This window comes from Selaginella moellendorffii, unplaced genomic scaffold, assembly GCF_000143415.4.
Source record: "Selaginella moellendorffii unplaced genomic scaffold, v1.0 SELMOscaffold_60, whole genome shotgun sequence".
NCBI lineage: Eukaryota > Viridiplantae > Streptophyta > Lycopodiopsida > Selaginellales > Selaginellaceae > Selaginella > Selaginella moellendorffii.
Genome location: NW_003314321.1, coordinates 666,864 through 686,802, shown reverse-complemented (window position 1 = coordinate 686,802; position 19,939 = coordinate 666,864). Strand labels below are relative to the sequence as shown.

Here is a 19,939-nt window from a genome sequence, read left to right as displayed (position 1 = left end):
GAGTAGTGAGCTCTCATTGATCTTGATTTGGTTTTGGTGGCCTTGCACCTTGGCTAAGGATAGTGATGTTCAACTTAGTTATTTGAGGTTGAAATGTTGATACCCATACTATAGCTTTGTTTATGAGAAGGTTGTGTATTAATATGAGTTCATCTCATGGTCTTCACTTTAGTTTCGACTGAGTGTTGATCATGCATAGCTAGCCTCTTCAAGGCATGCTTAGAACTAGTGGCTAAATGCATTAGTGAGATTATTGCAGTTGAGTTGGATTCAAGTGGTCATTTAATTTATGTTTGTTTATAAACCTTTATCTTGTACCTGGGGTATTACGTTCACGACTAGTGATTACTTGTAGACTTCGTCAAGGACTATAACACTTGCTTCACTTGATGATGATTTAGCAATTTGCTTTACCAAATGGTGTTACGAAGGATCGTGTCATTAAACTTACATGAGTTTTCCATGTTGGCATGTTAACTCTACCTCTGTTGAAATCATTTGGTTGCATTTAGTTCGTAGTGTTGGATTTCATTAAGTCTTGGATGTGGTGATTCACTCTTTGATGAAGTGTTATCTGTAACTAAGTATCGTTGAAAAACTAATTTCGAATACTGACTAAAGTATCTTTAACTTTGATTATCTTAGTTGCTAAAGAGTTTTGGGTGATGATTTACTCTTGCTTTCTTCTAGTTTTGTTGTGGTGTTGATGGCATTGAAATGATGTCTTGTCGTTGACATTATTGATTTTGAGATTCGAGTAAAATGAAATGTCTCTCCATAAGATTGATATTAAATTTCATTAGTCTTGATGAAGATAGTATTGATAATTTGGCTGTAGCTTTGTTTATTGGCATTTGTGCATTTACTATATTGACGTTCAAATGAGTTGAGTGGCAAATTGTGTTAGTTGTGTTCTAGATGGGATTATTTAGTAGGGGTTGAGCTTTAACTTTTCCTTGAAAAGTGATTTAGTCGTGGACTATGCTAACTTTATAAAAGGACAAATTAGTGATCAATATTGGAATGTTTGAATCTTTATTAAATTTGAATTAGAATATATTAATCATTGATGATTCTTTTTGTGCTTGTTATGAAGTGAGTTATGTCTTGCTATAGATGAATTTATAGAGGATCATTTAATGATCACTTGTTGAGCATAACTCCATTGTGTTTGGCTTTTGAATTGATGTTGATATGCTCTTCATTAGCTTTGCATTATAAAGTTTAGCTTATGGATGTGTTGAAGAGAATGTTGTGGGTTATACCATGATTTCTTCTTTAGTATTGAAATTAGTTTATGCAAGATTCGTAATCATTATTAGACAAAACTCAACTATAAACTTTTTCAAATTTTTTGTTCTTTGAGTTTTCTCCTCATGATTCCACTTGTTAGAAGTTGTTTGGGAAGGCATTTTGACTCTTAACTTCAATGTTAAAGTTGGTTTTTGCATCTAGCAATCATTGGTGATGATTGACTATCATCTAGAATAGTTGATTATCCTTGTCAAAGGTTTTGCTTAATTATTGTTGATATAGAATGATTTGCCATTCTTTGGGATGGTGGATTTTTTCTTCGATGATAATTATGCATCTTTTTATTGATGAGATGATTAATGTTATTTTATAATGGTTAGTTGTTTTCTTTGATGGCTTATGGTTTTTCACAATACCACATGTTTTTTGTGGTTTGTTCTGGATTGATCTCTTGGGTTTGAGATATCGGTAGGATGTTGTTGATGTTTGCTAAAGCACTTGAATTCCTTTGTATTGTTGACCGGGATCTATTCAGATTGGCTAGTGCAATAGTGGGCATGAATGAGTGTTTGTTATTGTTACCACATTCATTCTATTCTATTGGCTATTGTTACAATTAGTTCTAATAGATTGAGATTGAATGCTATTACTTTTGTGTGATATATTCGCGAGTATCTTGCTTGCCAGTCAACAATACTTGGTGTTCTTTAAGTTATCTTTGGTAAATTATTTAGGATACTGTCTACAATCTTTGATTGTTAAGTTTTCTTATTGAGTTTACTTAATGATATACTTACTATTGAATTTTATTGGATAGTGAATCCTATGTTTATCAATTATAACGGTCTTGGTGGTTCTTATACTGTAATACTAGTTTATCCGATGATAACTTACTTGGGATATATTTGTGTTCTAATCTAAGATTTATTCACTAATAATTAAGTCTCTAAAATATTATTGTCTATAACTTTGATATTGTCCATCTATTGATCTTTGAGTTTGGGCCAGTATAGGCAAATTGGTTTTGGCACTTTGTGTGCATGGTGAAATCTTTAGTCATGGGGTAGCTATTGTCGACTAATCACATAACCCACCTCTCTCTCAATGTTCCTTATTTCATTTTAAAGAGCATGACCGTGTAAACAACTCTAATTGCGTATTTGCAATAGTCTATCTAAACCCTAAACCGGTTTGGTTTCTTTGCTCAAGAGGGTTGGGGCCTCTAGCTTCTCTCTCTATGTCCCTGCAGACAAGAGCATATCACACTTTTATAAGTTAGGTGACACTTAGAGCAACAAGGTGGTTAACTCCATTAGTCATTTCCTTGTCGCGACGGCCGGAAGGTGTCTAAGTTGATAACGCATCCGTGTTAAACAAAGAGGTTGCCTCCTAACTCATTTAAGTTGGTGCATTTCTCACATAGTATGATCACCATGAATTTTTTTTGGAGTTATTTCCTTGGCAGTGGTCTAGACTTGAGTATGCATCGACGAGGTCATCGATCTTCTCTAGGGGGGGAGAATGTCACGAATATGACTTTAGGTATCGAAAGTTACCTGTCGACCAGTCCTTACAGACACTCAATCCTTACTGCCACAATGGCAAGAGGTCAATATTACTAGTTCCTTTTATTAGCCCCTCTTGTTCAAATGTTAGTTTACTAGGCTTAGCATCTGTACTTAGGCAGATGGACATAAGGTAGGAACTCCTATATGTTTTTAGTTGAGTATACTTGGCCTGGCTCTTAGTTCACTTTTACTCTGTCTTGCACTGACTTGACAAGAACTCTCGCGTATTGAGACTAGTCCCTCAATATCGCTAGATGATAACTTACCATGTCTGCCAAACACCCTTGCTATCATCCCTTTGTATTAGTCTCATTTTGGTCCCAAATGATATTTATGGAAAGTGTCTAGATTTGCTCATTTGGCATATCTATAGAATGTAAAAATTGTCCTGAACACAATAGTGTTCGTCCCATGTCCAAATTCACAACCTAAGGACATACTATATATAATAAGTTTTGAGCTTATCCCAGAAACTAACTCCTAGTACTAAAGGAGGCTTGGGGTGAAAGCCCAAAGCATGTGTTCCTCAAGAGGTGGGGGGGCTATAGGGAGTTCCAAATGTATATTAGGGATAGTTGGTAGGTCGGGTATGGCTAACCAACTTGAGGTATAATCTAGCTCTCACTTGCATACCTATCCTTGTTTTGCATCTAGCTTGGGTCTAAGCCCAAGCTCCACACCATGCTAGCTGGTGGAGTACCCATGTCCTCACATTAAGCCACTGGTACGCTAAAATAGTGCCAAACTCTATTTGGCTCCGTTTTGCATGCTGGTTTTAGCATTAAAATGTTGAATACTTTAGAACTGTTCCAAGTTGCTCTGTGCTTCTATCCCTTTGCTCCTTGGGCTATATGCTCAAGAGTTATTCCGTGTTCTAGTGTCATCACTACTTGGCTCCATATTTGGGAGTTTGGCATCGTTCCTTTGTTCAGTGGGTTAAGGCCTTAAAACTCAGGTTCCACTCCACTATCTATTGGACACATGGCATGTGGCATGTGGCATATAACATGTGGCATATGGAGGGTTTAGGTTCCACTTCATGGTGTTATCTTATGGTAAATCACCATAAGATAAAGGGTAAAAACCACGTGCACTACATCTTTTCCAAGGATTCACGGTGATAATATATCCATGATCATATACACTACAATAAGTTAAGTATGGCTAATCAATCTTAAACATTGTTTAGCTCCCATTATGTGTGTTTGTCCTTGTTTTATATTTGGTTTAGGTTTAAGTGCAAGTTCTATATTATAATAGCTGGTGGAGTACCTTTATCCTAGGATTAGGCCACTAATATATTAAAATAATATTAGGCTTTATTTGGCTTTATTTTGCATATTAATTTGGTGGAAGCTCTAAGATTATTCTAGTGTTGCTTTGTGCTCCTATTCCTATTCCTAGCATCATGGCATTTAAAGCTGAGGGGCAACCAAAGGATATTTGTTAACTACTCTTTGAGAACAAATAAAAGCAACTTCAATGTAAGTCATTACCAATATGTTCAGAGCATGGTACACAAGGGAGTTTCCAGATGTGGGGGCTTGTAGTCCCCCATATTTAGTCCAAGAAAAACTAAACACTACCCAACAAGATTGATTGTTATAACCAATGTTTACACTTTCATATAGAAATGGAAAAGCTTACCATCAAGAACATCCCTATCCTTTGGTAAGTGCAAAAGCTTATTCATAGCTATAATGATCAGACTCTTCTTGGTTTCTATAAACAGCATGACAGCTTTAGCCAAGTCTTCCAATGTGGCATCAATCTAAAGTTGAACGCTTAGCTATTGCTCTTTGTATATACATACAAGTTGGATGCCATTGTAGGCCATTGTTAGGACATAGTGACTGAAGTTGAGACCTGGAAAGGCAAGAGACTAAGGTAGAATGAGGCTGTCCATTGCATTACCTTTATAGCTCTCATACAAATGCACTTAGACATCTCTTAGTGTACTTGGAAGTGCGAGCAATTGATCCCTAAGGTGAGCGATTGAATTACTGTAGCTAACTAAAGAGCATTATCATGATTACATCTAGAATATTTCAATCTTTGCATGGAAATTTACAAGATGAGTCCATCAATCTGCAGGAATTCTGTCACATTCAAGCTAGTTGATGCATGCACAGTGATAGTGGAAGATCTACTACAACTGTGTATGAAATATTTTAAATTTCTAATACAATAATTAGCTTTTTATCACATTCTATCACATCCCTGCTAACTACTTAGTCATGCTAACTACTTGGGGGGTTCCAAATGTATATTAGGGATAGTGGGTAGGTTATACATGGCCAACTAATCTAAGACATTATTTAATTCCCTGCTAAGCATTTATATCCTTGTTTTGTAACTAGTTTAGGTTTAAGCCCAAGCTCCATATCCTTATGTTAACCCATCAATATGTTCAAATAGTGCTAAACTTTATTTGGCATTGTCTTCCATGTTAGTCTTGGTGTTGGGAAGTTGAAAGTTCTAGGATTGTTCCAATGTTGTTTTATATTTCTATTTTTTTTTCTCCTTGGCTATATATTCAAGAGTTGTTCCATGTTTTTATTCTTTCGCTCCTTGGCTATATGCTTGGGAGTTCAATCCATCCCTTCATTCAAGGCCCTAAATTTTTACAGGATTAGATTGTGTTGTCATCTCTGTTCCTAGAATCATGGCATCTAAAGCCATGGGGCAACCAGAATATATATATATAAATTACTCTATGAGAAAATAAAACACAACTTCAATGTAAGTCATTCTCAGGATATTTAGAGCAGGGTATACAGAGGGAGTTTCCAGACATGAGACATTGTAGTCCTCTATATTTGGTCTAAGAAAAACTAAACACTACCCAGCAAGGTTGTCTATCACAACAAATGTTTACACTTTCACAAAGAAGCTTACTAGCAAGAACATCCCCATCCTTTGGCAGTTATAAAAGCTTATTCATGGCTATAATAATCAAATTTTTCTTGGCACCTATAAGCAACATAATAGCTTTCGCTATGTCTTCTAATGGCATCAATTTAGAGTTGAATGCTCAACTTTTGGTCTCTGTATATGCATACAAACTAGATGCTTTATGAGGCCATTGCCAGGATATAGTGATTGGAATTAGAACTTGAAAAGGCAAGAGATTGTGGTAGAATGAGGCTATCCAATGCATTACCTATATAGCTCTTGGACAAGCATGCTTGAACATCTCCAGTGTACATGGAAGTGCGAGTGATTAGTCCCTAGAGTGAGCAATTGAACTTCTACTTCATTATCATGGCTTGGATGCCTGCCCAGGAGCACTGCCACAACCATGTCTGGAATATTTAGATCTCTGCATTGAGATTGTCAAGATGAGACAATTGATCTGGAAGCATTCTATGGCATTCAAGCTAGTTATTGCTTGGATGCACACATGGTGACAACAGAAGATCACTAAGCACTTCTGCAACTGTGCTTGGAATATATTGAATTTCCAATGCAATTATTAGCTTTCTATCTCCTTTTATTGCATCAAAGCTAGCTACCACTTGGTCACACTAGACACTGCTTGGACATACTACAAGCACTGGTGCCAAGATTTCCTCCCAAAAACCCAAGAGCCCTAGTAACAGAGCTTAATAGAGAATAACATAGAGTAATGGAGGGACATGAGCCAAGAATAGAGCTTGTCGTGTTGCCTTGCTGCTACTCTAAGCACTAGTGTCACTCTTGCCACTTGTTGAGATCCTCCTCCATGCACTTTTTGATCCTTTGGACTCCTTCTGGGGTATGCTCATCAGGGCCTCTCTCGTCAATGTTGGTCGGACGCTTGCCCACTTGCAGAATCATGTCCAACAGCAGAAAATAGGGAGCAACAGGCTCATACTTATTATTGCCCACCACAGCCGCCACCATGTCCTGATAGCTCCAACTGGTGATCAACCCATTTGCTATTGTCGCTGCTATTGCCTCCTCAATGCTCACTTTTTTCTTCATCTCGACCTAGGCTAGGAAACCCTCTCTTTTCTGCTTAGTAGTACATTATGTGTGATCTCCATGGAACCCAGAGCCCACCACAAATACCTAGGCTACAGTGCTAAACACAAGGCTTATAAGATCTATAATCTTCTCTCCAAGAAGCTGATCATCTCACGGTTAGTGGTCAAGTTACTGCATGCCTCCTCGAGCAGCATTTTCCAATCAACCTATCAGATCATCTCAACCACACATCTTAAATCCTTTCCCATGATTGTTCTGGAAGGAATGAGAGATGCCTTCAGCATCTAAATAGTAGCCCCAAGCAATCCAGTGGCACAATCCACTAGCTTTGACCCACCACCTCTTGGTGCCATGAGAGATTTTGTCAGTTTGGCTTGTCAAATCCAGCAGAAAGATCTCCTTTTGTTCACATATAATTTTGCTTCTGATTTACTCTTTTTAAACAGCTCAATCTATTTCTATTCTCATGTCATTCAGATTATTTTATAAGATTACCAAGATTTAATTTGCAAACTTAAAATATAAAAAAAATAAGGAATATGAGTTGGCACATATTTTTTTGTATATATATATATTAATTTATTGTTTTCAATTGCACACTGTGAGGGCCAAGTGTACGGTTACGATGCCATATACTAATATGGATTTTGGTAGCCGTCGGATTGGTTTCAATCCGGACCACTCGCTCCTATATATAAGCTAGGGTTTTTGGGCTAATTGATATGCACATTTCTGTATTCCCTTTCCATATTCCATGCACTCACATTGGTGGAGATGAGGGGCATCTTTGATTGTCCCTGGGGAGTGCTTGGATTTGGGATTTTGGTTTAGATCTAGCTTTTGCATCGTCTAGATCTAGCTTTTTCCATTTCCTTTCTTTTGTTCTTTCCTTTCAGGAATTTGGTTTCGATCTAGCTTTTTGCATTGTCTAGATCTACCATTTCTTTCCAGCTTTTTTGTCATTTCTCTTCTTTTGCTCTTTCTTTTTCGTTCATTTTCATGGCCGATCCACAATCTCCTCCTTTGACTCTAGAGCAGCAGTTGGTTCAATTGCTTGATGCTATGTGCTTGCAATTGAACAACCAAACTCAGTTGATGGCGGCGTTCACGGCACGTGGTACAACTCCTCCTGCTCTTGGTGCCAATCCTCGCGTTCGGCCGGAGTTCTTTCGCGGGAATCCTGGGGATGATGTGTACCATTGGTTCGATCACTTTACGGTGATTGCCACATATCATTCTTGGGATGATGCTCGACGGTTGCGTGAGTTTCCCACGTGTCTCCAAGGGACGGCGTTGCAGTGGTACAATGGTTTGAGCGCAGCTACTCGTGGGGATTGGAGTGTTCTCCCGGACGTCTTCAAACGCGCCTTCGGACATGCCGATGATTGTGATGATGTTTTCCAACAATTGCATCGTCTTTGCCAAGGGCCATCGGAGTCAGTGATGCAATTTGGCATTCGTTTCCGAAGTCTTTTGCTTCGTGCGGAGCCAAATATGTCGAAGCGGATCAAGCTAGGAATGTTGTGGCCAGCACTTCGTCAAGATCTTGTCGGACTTGTGCATGCACTTGCTCCTGCCACCCTTGACGATGCTCTTCGCTTGGCACAACGTTATGAGACATCGCCTCTTCCACTTCTCACTGCACGTCCTTCCGCTCCACTTCCTATGGGTGATGGTCCTGTTCCAATGGAGGTTGATGCTGCTGCTGCTCGAGTCCAAGGACAAGCGTGAGGACGTGGTCGTGGCCGTGATGTTCGCTGCTGGGCGTGTGATGAAGTTGGTCATACTTATCGGCGTTGCCGTCGTTTTCCGGATTGGCGACCTCCATTTCTTGGGTGGAGACCTTGGCGTCAGCAACGTCCCCTGGGTGCTGCTACAGTGGAAGGTCTGGACACCAAGATGCATCAGGGAAATGAGGAGTCGCGCGAGTAACGGAGGGACCTTGCGCGAATAAATCAGTGACCCCTCCATCTTTCTTTCGGGAGTATCATCAAGGGGTTCACTCGGCACCAGTTCATCCAGTGTTTACTTTCCAAGCTCGTTTTTATAACAAGAAGTCTCCTATTATTCTCTCCGTGTTGGTTGATACAGGTTCGAGTTTATCTTCTATTGCTCGACCTGTTGCCACACGTTGTCATCTACACTTGCGTCGTGCGGCAGAACCAGTTTTCATTCTTTATGGCAACGGCCGTACACATGCATGTGCACGGGATGAGGTGGACCTAGTTGTGCGTGTGGGCGATCTCGAGCTTGAGTTGCAATCGTTGCGGGTGGTGCCGAGTCAAGCTTTTGACCTCATTCTTGGTATGGATTGGTTGCAGCGCAATCATGCCAAGTGTGACTTTGAGGCTTCTCCCCCTTGTCTCATACTTCCTTATGTTTCATCCATTCCTCTCACTTCCATACCTCTTCGTCCCTCTACTTCTACCTCTGCTTCCATTACTTTTGTTTCCCCACTCTTTCCTTCTGTGTTTCCATCTTGTTCTGCTTTTCCCTTTTCCGATCCCTCCGACGATCTTTGTGTTGCAGCAGTTGACCGGCTCATGAAGGAGTATTCTGATCTCTTTGAATTTGACCTATCGTCTGGGGCCAAGATTGCCACACGTCATCCAATTCCCACCGGGGATGCTCGTCCAATCAAGGTTCCTGTTCGTCGTCGGTCACCTAAAGAGATCAAAATTTTACGAGCAAACGTCAAGGAAATGCTGGAAAAGGGTGTTATTCGGAAGTCGCGGAGTCCTTGGGCATGTGAACCTCATCTTGTGACGAAGCCTGATGGGAGCATTTGTTTCTGCATCAACTATCGTCCGTTAAACGAAGTGACGATCCCAGATGTGTATCTTCTTCCTCACACTGCTGATCTCTTGGATCGTCTGGGGCGAAGTCGTTGGTTCACCAAGCTGGATCTTGCTTCTGGGTATTGGCAAGTACCAATAGCCGAAGAAGATATTCCTAAGACTGCTTTTCGTACACCATTTGGTTTGTACGAGTTCTTGGTGATGCCGTTTGGTTTGAACAATGCTCCAGCAACTTTCCAGCGGATGATGGACGAGGTTCTTTGCGATATGCCAGAGGTCACTGTTGACTTCATTGATGATGTCTTGATCCACTCGGAGGGGACGTGGGAGGAGCACGTTCGTGATGTTTGTAAAGTGTTGGATCGGCTACGCGACGTTGGTTTAAAGCTGAAGCGGTCGAAATGCGTGTTTGGGTCCAAGGACACAACTTATCTTGGGTACCGTATTTCTCGTGAGGGTTTGCAAGTTGATCCTGACAAACTTGTGGCTGTTCTAAAGTTCCCTACTCCGAAGTGTGTGAATGATGTGCAGCGCTTTTTGGGTAAAGTGCAATATCTTAGTCGTTTTGTGGATCATCTTTCCGATCGCACTACACCATTGCGAGCGTTGCTGAAGTCATCAACGTCATCTTTCATCTGGTCTCCGGATTGTGAGCGGGCGTTCGTGGATCTCAAAGAGCTATTGACAACTCCTCCGGTTTTGGCATATCCTGACTATACTTGACCTTTTATTTTGCGCGTGGATGCTTCTGACATTGGTCTTGAAGGTGTGTTGATGCAAGAGAGCTCGAGTGTGCCTGGTCAGCGCCATCCCATTGCATACATAAGCCGTACATTACAACCAGCGGAGATGAACTACTTCACGACGGAGAAGGAGTGTTTAGCAGCAGTCTGGGGTTTCGAGAAACTTCATGCATATCTACATGGTTCTCGAACGTTACTTAAAGGTGACCATGCTGTTGTTACTTCATTATTGAAGCGGAAGAACCTGGTTGGTCGTACGGCTCGATGGGCTTTGAAGCTTCAGATATATGATTTCGATGTTGTTCATCGCCCAGGGAGTTCTATGGCTGATGCTGATGCCCTTTCTCGAGTTCCTCTTCCTTCTTCACTCACTTCTCATCATTCTGACGAACCTGTTGTTCCAGCATCTGTGGATTTTCTAGATGAGGATTCTATGCCGTCGGCGGTTGCTGTCCTTGACGTTCAGTGTCCACAGGGTGCAGAGCAAGATCTGCCTTCTCTTGAGGAGGTTCGCGAGGCTCCGAAGATTGAGCCGTGGATTCGAAGGCTTCGAGATGGGTTTGAGAATCCTGCATCACTTGCTGATGACTTGCCTTTCCGGCATTAACATTCTCAATATCGCCTTGAAGATGGCCTTCTTTATTTTGTGGGGATGGATCCTGATGATCATTTACGATTGGTGGTACCTTCGGTGTTTATTCCGCCGTTTCTCCATGCCTACCATGATTCTCCTGTTCTAGGTGGGCATATGGGACACCGTCGTGTCACCGAAAAGCTGCGCAGGTCTTTCTATTGGCCGGAGATGCGACGTGATATTATCCGGTATGTGTGTAGCTGCGTTTGGTGCCAAGCTCGTAATACTCCCCCTTGTGCTGCGGAAGGACGGTTGGAGTCAATTGCAGTTTCCCGTCCGTTTGAGTTGGTGGCGTTTGATCTTATGGGACCTTTTCCACGATCCACTGCTGGCAATGAGTATGTTATTATTGCTTCTGACTACTTGACTCGTTAGGTGGAAGTTGGTGCTCTTGCTAGTGCCTCTGCAACTGCTGTTGGATACTTCCTCCTCAATCAAGTGGTGTTCCAGCATTCTTGTCCAGAGCGGATTCTTTCGGATAATGGTCCTGCATTTATGGCTGAGGTATTTCATGTTTTGACATCTCGGATGGGGATACGCCACACTTTTACGAGTGCTTATCATCCACAATCAGACGGTCTGGTGGAACGGCTCGTTCGGACATTCAAAGGGATGATTTCGAAGTATGTGAACTTTCAGCATTTGGATTGGGATGGTTATTTGCCGTCTCTTCGGTATGCCTATGTCACAGGGGTGTAGAGTTCTGTTGGTGCTTCACCATATAAACTTCTATATAGTCATGATCCAATATTACCAACAGAGTTGGGTTTATCTTCGCGATTGCCACAAGCTCCTGATGCTAGGTCATGGGATCAGTATTTGACAAGCATTCTTCCACTTGTCCGAGCAGAGTCTGCCGAACACTTAGGCGGCGTACAAGTGGGACAACAACAGCGCTACAACTCCCATCATCGTCCACCTGCGGAGTACAAAGTGGATGATTTGGTGTTAGTCCGTTTTCCCCATCTTACGGTACGTGGTTTATCTAAGGGGCTCCTTGCGCAGTGGAAAGGACCGTATTGGGTGTTGCGGCAAGTTGGACCGCAAGTTTATGAGGTTCGGCATGACGTTCAGCAGGCCGATCCTCCGGAGATTGTGCATGTGCAGCGGTTAAAACGCTTCATACAAAGGGATCAGGAGCAGTTAATACCGTCTACAGATCCGCCGATGCCTCCTCCTGATGTTCCTCCAGATCCCGGCCCATCTACAAGAGAACCCTGACGGCCTTCCATTACTCTGAGAGGAGGGGATGATGTGAGGGCCAAGTGTACGGTTACGATGCCGTATACTAATATTAGCGTAGTGGATTTTGGTAGCCGTCGGATTGTTTTCAATCCGGACCACTCGCTCCTGTATATAAGTTAGAGTTTTTGGGCTAATTGATATGCACATTTCTGTATTCCCTTTCCATATTCCATGCACTCACATTGCACACAAAATTATTATGCATATATGTTTTGATTGCTATAATTGCAATAAAAATGTGATTATGTGCATTATAGGGCATAACACCTTAAACTGCCATGCATACAATGTGATATCACTAAAAATTTAGTGAAAGTGTTTTTTTTTTGGCTTTATTCTTGTCTCATTAAATGTGCTCTCTTGATTATGGCCATCTCTCTCCTTTTGTGTAGGATTCCTCCTTTATGTGCTTTCAGTCGTGGGTGGAAATGGGATGCTGAAAGATTCTCTGGAAGGTTCAAGAAAAGCAACTTTTAACATATGTTCAATTTTATTATATGTAGAAGCATTGGTGGCTAATGATCAATTGACTTTATAATGTCATTATATATGTTATAGAACTTTCTAACAAGAGCTGAAAGAACCCAAAGCCTAAACCCTGCTGATATGCTAAATAAGTTGGCACTTAAATCTTGCATACATGACATTGACCTAGACTTTGCCATGTATACATGTGTCTTGAAAAATAATTGCATCCAAAAGATCATATATGTGTTATAAACTCACATGTTTTAAATTGATAGATCTTATAGTATAATTCAAATTCTTGCCATGCTTGCCACATATTTTGATTTCCATTTATATAACATAATTAATAAAATTTCCAATTCTTCTAATCATTTAGAAACGGGTTAGTTTTAATAATTACATTAAATAATCTATAGTAAGTAGTTTTAAAATAATCATGCAGAGTTTAACTAATGGCCATAGCAAAAAAGCAAAGTTTCCTATATATCTCTAGGGATTGTAGATTGCTTGAGATACCATAGTCAATTTGCAGGTTCTCGAGCACAAACCAGGCTTCACAAGTGTCATCCCGTCTTCTAGAAAGGTGAAGCAGGCCAGCGCAACTCTACAGCCGACCAGACTTGTGCAGCTTGCCAGTAGTAGAGTTCCGGGTCAAACAAAGCGGTGTCCTGACCAATCTGCAGGGTTGCGCCTTTACAAGATACGCGAAGCACCGCGCTTGGTCTCTCCGAGACTTCCGGGACATTTTCACCGTCAGTAAACTCCCAAAGTTCTCGTGGTCATTTAGAACTTGAAAAGAATCACGACTGATTCTAAGACGGATTTTAAATCCTTTTGTTTGAAATGGTCTGACAATGTTATTTCATTTTCATGTATTCTCACGTAAGCTAGCGAAGAGGTAAAAGTAGCAGTAGAAGGTTGGTGAGAAGCAACACCGTTTTGCTTGACCCGGAACTGTCTCCTGCAGAGTTGTTTAATCGCTTTGCATGTTCGAAGATGTACCACAGGATCACACCCGGATATCGTTCAGATGTACGAGTGCACGTTTTATACATGCGATTTAGCAGCAAGGGAAGTAAAGCAGACAATCCCGGGGGCGTTATTCCTGTTTCTAAGGCAAGTTATACTCGGTCCTGAGGGTAATAACGCTACAGCTGCAATGCAAAGATGATTGTCTTCCCAATCCTGGGACTACCAGCAGCCCAACAACCGTGAGAATCTGATTGTTACATAAAACAGTATATTGAATGCAAAAATTGAAATGGTCTGACAATGTTATTTGTGGTGCTTATTCTCTGGGACCGAGCAAGTAGATGTCACTCACTCCACCACATCAGAAGTAGTTGTAGTAGTAGTAGACGCGATGGTGTGGAGATAAGTGTAGCTGGAGAAGGTCTTGGCCAGGATTTGGAGCGCCACCCGCGCCTCACGCTCGCCATGGAATCGGCCCGCGGCCAGCGACCCAATCACCCGCGCGCGCAGGGAATCGAACATGCCACCTGGGTCGTGCTGCGCGCTACGGAGCACGCTCGCGATCGACTGGCCAGGAATCTCCCGCGTCACACTGAACCCCCCGCCACCATCGCTCGCCACGTGAACCACGTGCATTACACCAAACAGGTTGTGCATGCTGCTCAGCGCCTCCTGATAGGCCCCACCCAAAAAGAGGCCCAGGTAGTACGGACGCGCACGGCCGCCCGCCCGTACACCGTCGTCTTCCTCGAGCTCGTGGACGGGCAAGCTTGGCGATGGCCGCTCGGTGTCCCCGCCGCCGCCACCGCCGCCACACACGAACGACGTGATCCTTCCATCGCTGTCGCAGGTGAGGTCCGAGAGGATCGCTCTCACGGTCGGCTCCTCGTTGAGGCGCTGGAGCGGGACGATCGGGAAGAGCTGGCCGAGCGCCCAGTTGTCCGGGATCGCCTTGAACATCGAGAGATTCATGTGGTACGTCGCCGGAGCCTGCCTCATCGATGATGCCACCAGCAGCTCGTAGAGCCGCTCCAGCCCGGCTCGCAGCTCCAGGCTCACCAGCCCCGACTTGAACAGCCTCGACGCCTCGCTCCTGGCGTTCCTGGCGTACTCGGCCGCGACCCCATAGCTCTTGGCCCGGACCATCTCGCAGAGCTGGCCCAGCGGGAGATCCAGCTCGCCCCACTCGCAAAACTCGAGCTCTTGGACCATCCCCAGGAGCTCCTCCTGCTCGGAAGACTTGGCCTTTGGCACCCGGGTGGCGGAGTAGACGTCGAAGACGAGGACCGAGTGGTGGGAGACGAGGCCGCGTCCACTCTCGCAGCAAACCACCGGAGCATCGACCTTCTTCATCGTGCACGCCGCGTCAATGGCCGCCACCACCGCGCTCGCGTACTCCGGAACGGTGTACCCGACCGACATGTCCGAGGAGGCCGAGGCGGAGCCATCGTAGTCGATCCCGAGCCCGCCACCAATGTCGAGGATCCTCATCCCGGCGCCCATGAGCGCGAGCTCGCAGTAGAGGAACGCCGCCTCGCTCACGCTGTCCTTCACCACCGACAGGCATGGGATCTGCGAGCCGACGTGAAAGTGGACGAGCTCCAGGCAATCCAGCATCCCCTGCCGCCGCAGCCTCCTCGCCACCTCCACGATCTCGGGAGCCGAGAGCCCGAACTTGCCACCCTCTCCACATGTCTCACCCCAGTGGCCGCCGTGCTTGGTGTGGAGCTTGGATCGGACCCCAATGGCCGGCTCGATCCCCAGGCGCTGGCTCATCTCGATCACGAGATCCACCTCGTCCAGCTGCTCCAGGACGATGATGCAATCCATGCCGAGGCTCCGGGCCAGGAGCGCGAGCTGGACGTACTCGGCGTCCTTGTAGCCATTGCAGATGAGGAAGGCGTCCGGGTGTGCCTTGCACATTGCGCTCATCGTGAGCAGGAGCTCGGGCTTGGAGCCGGCCTCCAATCCAAACGCGAATGGCTTGCCTGCCGCCACGATCTCTTCCACCAGCAGCTTGTCGGGATTGCATTTCACCGGGAACACCCCCTGGAAGCGATTGTTGTAGCCCAGCGCGTGGATGGCGCCCTGGAATGCCGACTGGAGCTCGCGGAGCCTGGCGCCGAGGAGCTCCGGGAACCGGATGATAAGCGGAGGCGAAATATTACCACTGGAAGCGGCAAGAACTCGATCAATCACGGCCCTGAGCTCGATCGATGCACCGCCGCTGCCGCTGCCGCTAGGGTTGACGCAGAGATTGCCGTCGCCGTTGATGGAGTAGAATGGGAACCCCCAGCCACCGATCCGGTAGAGCGCCATGGAATCGCCAGCGCTCCATTGCTTGGCGAGATCTTCTTGAACCCTGCCCGGGCCAATGTCGCGAAAGAGAACCTCCTCATCGTCGTCGCTGCCGCTGCTGCTGCCGCTACCGATGGTCATGGGAGGGATCGCTAGGGACCGCATCGCTTGCGCTTGTGGGAGTGGAAATACAGGATCCTGCGAAGAACTGTCTTCGCAGGATGCCGAGGCTTCAGGCACAGAAGCCCCGGCTTTGCCTTTGCCGGACCAATTTTCGGAGGAAGCTGGAGAGATCCAATGCCCGGGCAAGATCCTTGCCCGAAAATGAATCAGAGCAAGAAAATATCCTCTCTCCTCTCTCTCTCAGCGCCTTTCTACTCCCTCTCGATCACTCGCTCCAAATAAAAACCCTATATTGCCCTTTCTCTCAACCACGCACATATATACGCGCCCGGAACTTTCCATCCGCGTGGAACACGTTGTTCCACAACGAAACCACAACCAACACGAAGCACGCAGAGACGTACGAGCGCGCGCTGCACGAGGGTCCTTGCCCTAAAATGGATTTTATGACAGAATGATCTAAAAGAGTCCCTCTAATAAAACCGGTTGCTTAAACCCTTGCTAGACCCTTCCCGCTCCCCGGCCAGCCCCCACGCCAGCCCCGGCGGGCGTCCCCGGCGCCACGAATCCTTTATCCACGTTATAATCCGCCGCCTCTTTCACTGCCGCCGCCACTCCTGCCGGATCCACGCGACCCATTGGGTCGTTCCTCTGCTCGGCCTGCTCGATCCGAGTCGCGTCGCGAGGAGTCGCAACTTTGTCAGCCGGGAGATGGGCTTTCACGTCCTATAGACTCAACCAAAGCAATGTAGTTAGCGACAGTTCTCGTCAAGATCACTGGAAGAAAGAAAGAAAAGATCTTGGGCTGGGTGGAAGAAGAATCTTGGGCTGAGTGGAAGAAACGAAAGAATGAAAAAGAAATAAAAAATCTGGCACCTGGAGTGCTTCCCCCAGTGTAGCATTCTCAGCATTCTCATAGAGACGCGTCGCGTACTGTGCAGGCCCACCAAGAACACCAGCCGCCGCGCCAGTGGCCCGCGCCTCGGCGCTTTGAATCACTCGCGTGTCCTTGAGCTCCAGTGGCTTGTCACCGGATTTAGCAGCAGCCTCCTCGAGAGCCTGGCAATGGAATAAAAAACCATGGAATCAGAAATCATGGAATCACGCAACGAGCAAAACCAAAGAAGAAACAAAAGAGAGAAAAAACTGAGAAGAGATACTCACATCACCGATGGTTTTGGCCTGACCATCAACTTGCGGCTGCTGCTGCTGCTGATCCCGGCGCTGCGCATCGATATCGAGCGGCTTGGCTGCCGGGTTCGGCTGCGGCTTCGGGTCAGCACCGTAGTTCACTTGCTGCTGCTGCTGTTGCTGCCGAGCTGCAATCGTCGAGAATGCTGCTCCAGGCGATCCAAGTTTGCTGCTCGAGCGCCTGTATATGCCTGAGAGCGCGATACCCCTCATACTGTTCGTCTTCTTTCTCGTCGATGTTGTGTAACTCTATTCCAAGAAATGGTGTAGCACTTCCCTGGTTCACGACTATATATCCTTGCTCCAATTTCACGAACGGAGCTTCGTGGCGATTTGCATGACAAGTACTTGCCATCTGGTCCGGCTTCACTGTGACAAGTGTCGTGGTATCTGAAATCCAGGCCATTGGATACAAAAGATATCCCCAGAAAAGTACTTTCGCTTCGTTTTCCTATAAAACTGTTAACAAGCTTTGCAGGGAAAAAAGTGATACCTTATCCAACTGCGTGCTTCTACAAATTCTGGTTTCTCTCTTCCGATCGAGTCGAGCTATCTTCCCTTGGATTTTAATGTGTCGCTCAACCTGCGAGAGAGAAGCAACCATCAAACCAGGCACGAGTCTGTAGCAGTGTTACCAGTTGAGGCCCTCGAACAATCCCTCGCCTTTGACTGCCGAAGTTTTGAAAATGGCCCATTCTCTGTTCTTGATCTTGTGAAGGTTGAGAGACTCCGAGACTGCTGCACTCTCGAGCGCTTCCGGGAGATCCTGTTGAGAAGCCAGAATTTAGTTCCCTCGCGGACACAAAATCAAAACAGACCTGTTTGTTGGCGTAGATCAAGACAACTGTGTCCTTGAGCTCCTCTTCCTAAAGTTTAGCACGAGTGTCAGCGAGAAAACTTCCAGAGAAAAACCACAAAAGAACCTCTAGGATAGCGTGGAGTTCGTCCTTTGCAGTTGCCATTCTTTCCGTGTCAGTCGAATCAACAACGTAAATCACAGCCTGTGTGTTTGGAAAGTAGCATCTCCAGTAAGGTCTGAATGATGAGTGTCAGCAAACCAAAGTGTTTGAAACAAAAGATACTCACCGGATACTCGTCTGGCCACCTATGATCGAGTCGAGAGAAGTTTCAATGATTCTGGAAAGAGCAAAGAACAACTGAAAGGCACGTACCCAAGTCCCATACTTGAAATTTGATGTTGTTGTACTGTACGGTTTCTACATTGAATCCTATCGCTGGAAGAGACAGGAAGAGAGAACTTGTGAGCTAGATCCAAGACCTAAAATGCAAATCTCACTCACTTGGCACAGTCTCCACCACTTCCCCAGCTTGCAATCGATCTGAAATGTCGAGTTAAGGACCCCCGGGCGGAGATCGCCGCGGAATTTCAACCTAGAAGCGCTAGATCTGACGGATCGATCAAAGGATACAGAGAATCGTGGTCTTGCCGGCGTTGTCCAGGCCCAGGACGAGGATCCGGGCTTCCCTATCGCCGAACAAGGAAGTAAAGAATCGAGAGAAGAACATACCCATCTTGGAAGAACATAAGAATGGAGATCGAATTTCTAGGTTTAAGATAACGGGACGGTTAAATATTTCCTTTAGTTTTTTGAAGAGCCCTTAAAACTTATTTCCTTTTCATTGATTGTACATATTCACAACTTCCTCATAGCCGAGTCGCAGCAATTGCTCCATCCTGCAAAAAATCCCGAGACAACCAAGATGAAAATGCAAGATCACGCCCCCGGAAGAACATAGCTACCTTGTAAATTAATCTAGAAATGAAAAGAACCAGAAAAAAGAGAGTAATCACCACTCGGAGAGGTCGCCAATTCCAAGACCATTGCACGTAAGAATCAAGCCTTTGAATCGATTTAGATACTCCTGTAGCGAAAACCGTGAAAAGATTTAGTGACCCTCTACGAAGAACAAGGAGAAAATGTGAGTGACTCTTACTATGATGCTGTACTCCTGGACGTTGAAATCGGCTCTCATATCATAGTCTCGTCTCTTGGCCGGGTCACTCAACACTGCACGCGATCACTAGCATCATAACCCTCGTGAGTAGCTTGAAAATCATCTACTTCTAGCTACAACTTCGCTAAAGTTCTTCGTATGATACGAACTCTGCTGGAGTTCTTCGCATGATTTGAGTAAGAACTAGAAAGGAGGAACGAAATCTAACCGGTGTACGCTTCGTTGATCTCCTGGAACTTGAGTGTCGCCGCGGAATCCTGTCCTTGGTGCTTGTCTGGATGCCATTTCTGCCACACAAAAAAAAAGTACGAAAAAATCAAGTTGGGGAAAAATCTGTGCTTGGAAAATCTACCAAAGCGAGCCGCAAGTAGCTGATTCGAATCGAGTCAGTGGAAGCATCGCAGTCCACTCCCAAGATCTTGTAGTAATCCTGGCAAAAATTCCAGACAAAGAAGAAGAAAATCACGGCGCCGCGCCAACAATGAATCGATTCACTACCTTCCGCGCTCGATCGGCAGCAGTGGTGTGATGATCGCGGCAGCTGGAATCTGAATCTGAATCAGAATCGTGCCACACCATTTCTTCTCTCTTTCTTTTCTTTTCTCCCTTTGGAACCCTAAAAATCCAGACCCTTGGAGTGGAAACATTCCCATTTTTTAATGGCCAGGGACTCGTTGGCTTTGCACTGGGTCTTTGCTA

General features: G+C 45.0%; 4 protein-coding genes across 5 annotated transcripts; all 4 read right to left on the bottom strand.

Annotated features, from left to right (window-relative positions):
* Nucleotides 1-13,902: 13,902 nt before the first annotated feature.
* LOC9644359 (arginine decarboxylase) lies at nucleotides 13,903-16,402 on the bottom strand. Its single transcript, XM_002983863.2, has one exon. The coding sequence runs from the start codon at nucleotides 16,112-16,114 to the stop codon at nucleotides 14,000-14,002; it is 2,115 nt and encodes a 704-aa protein (XP_002983909.2). The 5' UTR covers nucleotides 16,115-16,402; the 3' UTR covers nucleotides 13,903-13,999.
* Nucleotides 16,403-16,469: 67 nt separating this feature from the next.
* Nucleotides 16,470-17,502, bottom strand: LOC112351315 (late embryogenesis abundant protein 47-like). Its single transcript, XM_024688955.1, has 3 exons — nucleotides 17,237-17,502; nucleotides 16,949-17,131; nucleotides 16,470-16,798 (listed from the first exon to the last, which is right to left on the bottom strand). Exons 1-3 carry the CDS (start codon nucleotides 17,474-17,476, stop codon nucleotides 16,574-16,576), a joined length of 648 nt encoding a protein of 215 aa, XP_024544723.1. The 5' UTR covers nucleotides 17,477-17,502; the 3' UTR covers nucleotides 16,470-16,573.
* A 182-nt stretch (nucleotides 17,503-17,684) lies between these two features.
* Nucleotides 17,685-19,033, bottom strand: LOC9644358 (ADP-ribosylation factor 1). The gene is made up of 8 exons (XM_002983862.2): nucleotides 18,694-19,033; nucleotides 18,565-18,603; nucleotides 18,436-18,498; nucleotides 18,350-18,368; nucleotides 18,187-18,298; nucleotides 18,082-18,129; nucleotides 17,899-18,029; nucleotides 17,685-17,846 (listed from the first exon to the last, which is right to left on the bottom strand). Exons 1-8 carry the CDS (start codon nucleotides 18,794-18,796, stop codon nucleotides 17,813-17,815), a joined length of 549 nt encoding a protein of 182 aa, XP_002983908.1. The 5' UTR covers nucleotides 18,797-19,033; the 3' UTR covers nucleotides 17,685-17,812.
* On the bottom strand, nucleotides 18,869-19,859 carry LOC9644689 (chaperone protein DnaJ). 2 transcript variants are annotated; one of them, XM_024688956.1, is made up of 6 exons: nucleotides 19,739-19,859; nucleotides 19,593-19,670; nucleotides 19,449-19,527; nucleotides 19,220-19,293; nucleotides 19,026-19,147; nucleotides 18,869-18,959 (listed from the first exon to the last, which is right to left on the bottom strand). In XM_024688956.1, the coding sequence occupies exons 1-5, from the start codon at nucleotides 19,817-19,819 to the stop codon at nucleotides 19,073-19,075; spliced, it is 387 nt and encodes a 128-aa protein (XP_024544724.1). In that variant the 5' UTR covers nucleotides 19,820-19,859; the 3' UTR covers nucleotides 18,869-18,959; nucleotides 19,026-19,072. The 2 variants fall into 2 exon arrangements, with proteins under 2 accessions (XP_024544724.1, XP_002983907.1); XM_002983861.2 differs by having other exon boundaries at nucleotides 18,872-18,959; nucleotides 19,077-19,147.
* Nucleotides 19,860-19,939: the final 80 nt, after the last annotated feature.

What these genes read in the sequence shown, in the direction of transcription:
- LOC9644358 (XM_002983862.2), bottom strand. Translation starts at nt 18,796, where the DNA reads ATGGGTATGTTCTTCTCTCGATTCTTTACTTCCTTGTTCGGCGATAGG. An exon ending in AGTGGTGGAGACTGTGCCAA is followed by an intron (nt 18,499 to 18,564) that starts GTGAGTGAGATT and finishes TGTCTCTTCCAG; the next exon opens with CGATAGGATTCAATGTAGAA. An exon ending in AACTCCACGCTATCCTAGAG is followed by an intron (nt 18,130 to 18,186) that starts GTTCTTTTGTGG and finishes GCTAAACTTTAG; the next exon opens with GAAGAGGAGCTCAAGGACAC.
- LOC9644359 (XM_002983863.2), bottom strand. Translation starts at nt 16,114, where the DNA reads ATGCGGTCCCTAGCGATCCCTCCCATGACCATCGGTAGCGGCAGCAGC.
- LOC9644689 (XM_002983861.2), bottom strand. Translation starts at nt 19,819, where the DNA reads ATGGTGTGGCACGATTCTGATTCAGATTCAGATTCCAGCTGCCGCGAT. An exon ending in GCTACTTGCGGCTCGCTTTG is followed by an intron (nt 19,528 to 19,592) that starts GTAGATTTTCCA and finishes TTTGTGTGGCAG; the next exon opens with AAATGGCATCCAGACAAGCA. An exon ending in TCCAGGAGTACAGCATCATA is followed by an intron (nt 19,148 to 19,219) that starts GTAAGAGTCACT and finishes TTTTCGCTACAG; the next exon opens with GAGTATCTAAATCGATTCAA.
- LOC112351315 (XM_024688955.1), bottom strand. Translation starts at nt 17,476, where the DNA reads ATGAGGGGTATCGCGCTCTCAGGCATATACAGGCGCTCGAGCAGCAAA. An exon ending in AGGCCAAAACCATCGGTGAT is followed by an intron (nt 17,132 to 17,236) that starts GTGAGTATCTCT and finishes TTCCATTGCCAG; the next exon opens with GCTCTCGAGGAGGCTGCTGC. An exon ending in CACTGGGGGAAGCACTCCAG is followed by an intron (nt 16,799 to 16,948) that starts GTGCCAGATTTT and finishes TTGAGTCTATAG; the next exon opens with GACGTGAAAGCCCATCTCCC.